The 7,693-nt window shown below is 42.3% G+C and overlaps 1 protein-coding gene across 3 annotated transcripts in view; it reads left to right on the forward strand.

Annotated features, from left to right (window-relative positions):
- Positions 1-5,324, forward strand: part of CLCF1 (cardiotrophin like cytokine factor 1) — a 50,853-nt gene extending 45,529 nt beyond the window's left edge. For all 3 annotated transcript variants that reach the window (XM_039341035.1, XM_039341036.1, XM_039341034.1), the window contains one exon: positions 4,554-5,324. In XM_039341035.1, the coding sequence (XP_039196969.1) occupies positions 4,554-5,036 (483 nt within the window). In that variant the 3' untranslated portion in view covers positions 5,037-5,324. The remainder of the gene's footprint in view (positions 1-4,553) is intronic.
- The last annotated feature ends 2,369 nt before the right edge of the window (positions 5,325-7,693 follow it).

Consider the following 7,693-nt stretch of genomic DNA (forward strand, 5'->3'; position numbering starts at 1 on the left):
CAGGTCATATTTTCACAGTCTAGAAAACTAAAGAATTGTGCCATTATACAGCAGCTATTTGCTTGATGTCCCAGAAATGAACAAATTTGGTAATAATAAGCTGGTAGAGGCTGATCAACAGAAGCAAATTTAGCCTAAACCGAACTCTCTGGGCCTCCACTGTGCTCACTGACATCAAAATGATGATCATGATCTTTTCCTCTTTCCCTGTCAGTGCCTGAAATCTGGGATGGTGAATGTGTGCCATTTGTTGATAAAACTGTCCTCAATTAAATACTGATGCTATAATACTCATCAAAGTTATCATTATAGCAACTAGAAGGGAGAAAGATACCATACTGGATTAGTAACTGTATACTGATCCTATATTATATACATACTGATGATTAATATGGGAATTTACCTTGCCAATCCCAGTAAACGGTGCATTCCTATGTTGCCCACATGGAACACAAAAGAGCTGAATGTCTTCAAAATATATAGCTCTGTATACAGACAGACATACACAATTTTCCAAATTCATGTGAAAACAGGTATGAAATCTGTTCACAGAAAGCCAAGTTTCAGTTAACACTTATTTTCAGTGAGTGAAACTATATAAATAAAGAGATGGCAATAACAGTTGGTTCTCACCTGCAATGCATACTTAGCTTCACTTTGAACTTAGTCTCTCAAACTCTCAAACTGTTGTCTATTTGTAAAGATTTTTTAAAGAAAAGTATTAACTAAACTTATATGGCCGGTCATCCCATGGAAAGTGACTCTGGCTAGCATACAATAATCTGTATAAACTTGTAAATAAGTAATAAGTATATAATAATTATTAAACTAATTTAAAATTATAAAAGCAAAGCTAAAACAGGTAAAGAGAATAATAGATGGAGGAATGTTAATAATAAGGGAGCCACCTCATTGGTTCATCTTGAGGGACTTTCAGAAGTTCAGAAGTGATGTAAATATATATATACATTGCTTACTGGTGTACACCGCTTAAAGAGTGCTTGCACTTAAAAGCGGTATATAAGTCTCATAAATAAATAATAAATAATGTGATCCATAATATGGGTTCTACAGCAAAAAAAGACACACACCCCCAAATCTGGGCCCTGCCAAATGTAGGTCTCAAGACATCAGAACCTGTAACATACTTATTTTATGAGATCTGATGGGACTGGTAAATGAAATTGGAGAAAGGTGTTCCCTCAAATAAGCCAGTCCCATGCCATTAGAATTGTAAAGGTCAACACCATAATGGACTATCTCCAGTCCATCTTAATTGTCAAGAAATGAGAGCATGATCCAGGCCTCTAGAAATAACCTAGGCCAAACAGATTAAGATTTTAGTAAAGCAAAGTAAAAAATTGCTTTTTGCAACCTGATAGTTTCCAAACCTTTGGGACTGTGACTCTAAGCATCAGACTCTTCGTGAATGGATGGCAATATAAACATAATAATAAATATCCCCTTATAACACAGCTGGGGGCTAAAGGGACTTATAGTCAAACAATCTGGAGACAACCGTATCAGGTTGGGAAAGGATGTTTAATAAAAAACCAACCTGAAAATAAAGAAATGGAAGATGTAAGGATAAGTCAAATGAATATAAGGAAAGGCACTGTAGCAATATGATTGCTGAGGGCAATAAGTGCAGCAACGGGGAAATCAGATCCTGTAAAAAGGCTATATTGCTCATTGCCTTACCTTGCCAAGAAAAATCTAACACTATTTTTCCTGAGCTATTTTATCCAGTGGAAATGGGAGCATAAGCAAACACCTACCTCCCATCTACTGAAATGACCTGAACTTAACTTGTGCTAGTACTACCATTCTTCTCATTATGGAAGAAAGAAATCAACTGAGAGAGCAAATTCAGGAGATTAGTACAAACGAGGAATTTGGAGAGTAGCAAAGAGATGATGGTCAAGGAAGCTGTGTTGATGCCTTGGGGGGGGGGGGAACTGCCCAGGCTACCTAAAGTAGCATTCACAATGTTTAATGGCTGGCAACCAAGCAGAAGGGGAAAAGCAAAACAACACAAATAAACCTAGGCAAAGTTCCCCATAGTCACAAGAGCTCTGCTCTCAACCTGTCAGGGAAGGAACACAATTAGGCAGGCCATCCTGCTGGCAGCTTTTGGAGGGATGTTACAAACTTATTCCCAAGTGATTTCTGTAGAAGCAAAACTACTTCCAAAGGTTGCCATAGAAGGTATGGATAGAGAAAGCTGCTCAGGCAGCCAGGAGAAATGAAAGGATGTTAACTGGTAACACAAGCAGTCTTACCCACACAAGCCTTTTAGAGGGTGTGAAAGTGTGGTCTAAGTGCATCAGATCTCTGCCGTGGCCTTTCCTTGGTCTTCTGGGCTTGTGGGATGTGCAGGGAATGAAGTCTGTGGTAAGCATGGGCTTCATTAAGTGTCAAAAGCTACCTGCCTTTTCCTGAGACATGCTGAAGAAAGTTGTTGTCTAGCCAGTGCTCTTTGCAACATCCCTCCAAACACTAAACGAGGACTACCTGATTAGCTATCAAAACTAGTGGCCTCAGATTGGCTGATCCTCCAAAACCTATCTAGATCCCTTCTACACAAACTTGGGTCTAATTGCATCTATGCTCAGATGTTTTCTTCAGTGTTCTAGACAGCTTTTGGATCCTCCCCATTAAATAAATCCCAAATAAATGATGAAATGTAAAGAAGAATTTTAATTTTTAAGATTCATACACGTGTTCAATCTGAGCATTTGTGTATTCGCAACACACTTTTCTCCCTCTGTCTAATCCAGTGTTTCTCAACCTTGACAATTTTAAGGCATGTGGACTTCAACTCCCAGAATTCCACAGCCAGCATTGCTGGCTGTGGAATTCTGGGAGTTGAAGTCCACATGCCTTAAAATTGTCAAGGTTGAGAAACACTGGTCTAATCCCACAGTCTTGCAGGGAATAACAACAGTTGAGATCAGTGAATGAGGTTAATAACAGTTGGCTCATTGTCCATGTGTGAAAGCTGAAATTATTAGGAAAAGGAAAGCCCTTGACACATGCAGGGTCATATCACTTCATATTTTAAACAAACATTTGTATCTTCCCAAAACCTTCCAAGTGCACCATGTTCCTTTCCTTACTCTGAAGCCCCTATTCTTAAATATAACAGAATTCCTCTTTCTCCTTTCCCCATTTTCTCCTGCTGGTCTCATGGTGATGGCCACGTCCCAGCCTGCCTGTTAGCTGATCTCTGCTACTGCTATAAAATTGTTTGGGGAGCCTCTACTTGCCCTCAGGCAACAGAGAGGAAATTAATTTGTCTCCTGAGCTTGTCAGGTTCTTCACACACCCGCAGGGTTTGACACACCTCCCTTCCGCTTGGTGCTTCACTCACCCCACTGCCTGGGCAATCCTGCTGCCTGCGGGACACCACTGTTGGCAGGGGGTGGGGAATCCCAGGAACGCAGCCCAGCAGGGCAGGCAGGCAGGTGTGAATAAAGCCAGCATGTGCCTGTGTTTGTAACAGAATGATCAGCCGGGAAGCTAGGCTTTTTCAATGATAGAAACTGGCTAACTGCAGTAGCAGCATGGAAGTGCAAGAAGTGCAACAGGTAACAGTGAGATCTTTGCAAGTCAATGGATTCAGGGACACTTTGCCCATGCCCGGGGATGCATTGGTCAGCGGGCATAGGTAGGCAGCAGCGTACAAAAATATGTCATCTGGCAGGTAGCACTATGTACAGATAGTCCTCGACTTATAATCATTTGTTGAGTGACTGTTCAAAGTTACAAATGCACTGAAAAAGAGAGATTTAAGACCCTCCCTGCTTCGTACTTACAACCATCTCAGCATTCCCATGGTCACGTGATCCAAATTCGAGCACTTGACAACCAGTATGTATTTACAATGGTTGCAGCATCCCAGAATTAGGTGATTGCCGTTTGCCACCTTCCCAGCCAGCTTCTGACAACTAGAGTCAATGGGAAAGCTAGATTCACTTAATGACTGTAGCAAAAAGACTATAAAATTGGGCATAACTCACTTGACACCTGCCTTGCTAAGCAACAGAAATTCTGGTCCCAGTTGTGGTCATCAGGACTACCTGTACTGCAAATGTTCTTTCCCACCAACAACCAAGCTATCCACCCTTCCATCAGCAGAAACTCTACCAATTTCTCCCACTGCATGGATCTATATTCCATTTCTCTTATCTATATTCCTGGGCTCTACCAGTCATGTGTTTTCCTTCCAGGATCATGGGTGACAAGGCGTGACAGCTTTTGCACAGCTTGAGGGCTGTTGGAATAAGCAGGAGTATTGTAACATAAGAACAGCTTTAAAAAATGGTAGCCTTTCCACTAGTGTACGGGAGATCAGGGGGATCACAACAAAAAAAAAGATTGTTTTGTGGATCACATATCCTGTGATCCCATAGACTTACATCTCCTTGTCTTGCCTGTCCTTTGTATGAGAGAGAGAGGACGCATTTGTAGAGGTGGTGGGAGGAAAGAACTGGGAAAGTGGGTATTCCTGTTCAAGTGAGTTTTAACACTTTCCTGTCTTTTCCCTTCAGCTCAACTACCTGGGGCCACCTTTCAATGAGCCGGACTTTGATCCTCCCCGGATAATTGGGGTAGAAGCTGTGCCAAGTGCCACCGTAGACATTCAGGAGTGGCACAGCTTGAATGACAATGCCCGGCTAGCAGCTAATTACCAGGCTTACAGCCACCTGCTCTGCTACCTGAGGACCATGGATGGCACGGCTCCAACTGCCTTGCCAAGTCTGCGCCACAGCCTAGCCCACTTTCGGGCAAGCCTGCAAGGGCTGCTGGGCTCGATCGCAGGCATCATGGCTTCCCTGGGTTATTCACTTCCAACTCCAGGGCCCCCTCTAGAGCTGACCCCACCCAGCCACTTCCTGCGCAAGATGGATGACTTCTGGCTGCTCAAAGAGCTACAGACCTGGCTGTGGCGCTCAGCCAAAGACTTCAACCGACTGCGTAAAAGGGTGCCTCCATCCGCTGTTATGCTGCATCTGGAAACCAGAGGCTTTTGATTCCTGCCGTCACCATTGTCTCTGCCTTCACCTCATTCAGTGACACCATTCAGGCCTGCCACTCAAGGACTAGCACTTCTGAAAGACTCCAAATCCACTGCCTTCTCCCAGCCCCTCCTCAAAATTGCCCTCCTCCTCTTCTTCCTCCCTTGCTTTTTTGGTGCTGCATTGTTCTCTGCTATTAAGTTGTGCTCTGGGTGAGCAGGTACACATCTATACAGCCTGTTTCTTCGCATCTCTTCCTCCACCACCTTGTATAAAATTAATATATCCTCCTCCTCCTCCTCCTCCTCCTCCTCCTCCTCCTCCTCCTCCTCCTCCTCCTCCTCCTCCTCCTCCTCCTCCTCATCCTCCTCCTCCTCCTCCTCTTCTTCTTCTTCTTCTTCTTCTTCTTCTTCTTCTTCTTCTTCTTCTTCTTCTTCTTCTTCTTTTCTTCTTCTTCTTCTTCTTCTTCTTCTTCTTCTTCTTCTTCTTCTTCTTCTTCTTCTTCTTCTTCTTCTTCTTCTTCTTCTTCTTCTCTCTCTCTCTCTCTCTCTCTCTCTTCCAGAGGGGCCATTCATTTTCCAGAAGGAGAGGAAGAGTGTTTCCCTTCTAACCTCCAGGATGAGCAATTAAGCCTGCTTCTGATGCTCCACTTGCCTTAAAATTTCACTCCTTCTGTAGCTGGATTTCTCTGCATTCTCCCCATTCTCTTTAAGGGGCTGCATCAATTATGAGCTTACAGAGGGCATTCCGTGATCAGTCAGTTACATGGGAAGCATCTCTTCAGTCAGGCTCTAAAATATGCCCAAACTGGACCTTCTGCTGGACCTTAATTCTAGAGGCTGTCTTCACCAGAAGGGGCAAACTGGATGCTGAACCAGAGATGAGAGGCCTCATTTAGCTCAAACACTTGTAGGTTTTCAGCCTTTCTTTCTCCTCCGTGGTTAGGTAAGATCGTTCATTCACTCACTATTGCCACATGCAGACCTACCCTCAGTAGGATAATTGTCTAAGCCAGCTATAATGGCCACCGCTATAATGGGTGAAGCTCTGTGGTTTACACTGTCAACAGCAAAGGAGAAATTTCCCACATGTGGTCCCATCTACCATTCTATCTCTCCATCTTTGCCCACCCCTCCCTCCCTCCCTCCTGTCAGGTTGTTATTCTAAGTTTGTTTATATTAATATTTATTTATTTTCAGATGTTATTTATTAGATTGTATTTATTGCAGAATTTCTATTCTTGTATTAATAAATAAAATGCTTTCTCCAGGAGTAGCACTGGCTTTGTTTTCTCTCAACCCAGCATGTTCTGGACTAGTCGCTGTCACATTTAGGCTCAAACTATAATTTGTGTATATGTGGGTGCTGTATGAAAACAGGATGATTATGTTGTTTTCTTGCACTAGACTTTTACAATATTTTTATAATGATTTAAGTTTTTGTCAACTGGAACTTAAACCAGCCTTATCCATCCTGATGTTTTCAAAATATTTTGGAGCTGTAACTCTAGAATTAAAAATATAAACCCATAACAGCAAGCCCCATCTTAATCCAGCATTTTGTTTCTCACAAAACTGCTTGAGCAGGGGGTTGGACTAGAATACGTCCAAGGTCCCTTTCAACTCTGTTATTATATTACATCCCTCTATTGCCATGATTTCTGTAACTGGTACTTGAAGCAATCCGCCTTCAATCTGAAAATAGTCCAGAATCTCAAGGCTAATAACTGTCAATAGACCTGATTGCCATGGTTTTTCCCAAATCCTTTTTAAAGCTCTCCAAGGTGGGAGCCCTCAACATACTTTATAGTAATGAATTCCATAGTTCATGAACAGTGTGAAGAAGTGCTTGGTTTTGTCTATAACTTCTTTTCACTCAGCTTTATTAGATGACCCATGTGCCCAAGGTTTTGAGAGAGGGAGAATAACATTTCCATGTCTATTTTCTCCATATAATGCCTTATTTTCTATACCTCAGTTACATCTCTCTCAGTTTCCTTTTTTCTGTTCTAGCATTTTAACCTTTTCCCCATAGGATCTCCTTGGTTGCCCTTGCCTTGTATCGTTTCTCCAAAATTATAAGAACTGAATGTAGTCATCCCGCTGTGGACATACCATAGATTTTTATGCAGGCATGACAGCGTTGACCATTGTCAATCCCTTTTCCAATGATCCCAACAAGGAAGTTGTGTTTTGCTTTTTTACAGCTGCCACATTTTGCGTTTTCATTTGGTGACTAACATGGCAGAAAGTGGACCTGCCCAATTCCTATTAGCCATTTTAGATCACTTGGGACTCACCCCATTCCCTCCAGTCACTGCAAACTTCCCTCTGTGGCCATTTGGAGTTGAGTTATAGGAAGGACTGAACAACTGACCTTTACAGAGGCATCTCATCTGCCCACACCCTCAGCACTTTCCAAAGCCCTTGTTAGATTTGTACGCTAGCTCTTTTGTACAAGTTTACCATTCATTTCCTACAGTGCTAGAAAGTTGATTTGAAGCTAGAAAAACAGCCAGATTCTTCCAGATGATTGTAGTTAATTTTGTCACAATTTTGTGAATTGTGCCAATGGGTTTTTTTCATAGCCATATTTGTTATTTCTTTTAATTATTTCTGAGGATCCAGTGGTAATGAGTTTCTGTTCTAATTATCTGGCATCCATGATGTTCA

Source organism: Crotalus tigris, unplaced genomic scaffold (genome assembly GCF_016545835.1).
Source record: "Crotalus tigris isolate CLP2741 ecotype Arizona unplaced genomic scaffold, ASM1654583v1 scf7180000017764.6130737, whole genome shotgun sequence".
Classification (NCBI taxonomy): domain Eukaryota; kingdom Metazoa; phylum Chordata; class Lepidosauria; order Squamata; family Viperidae; genus Crotalus; species Crotalus tigris.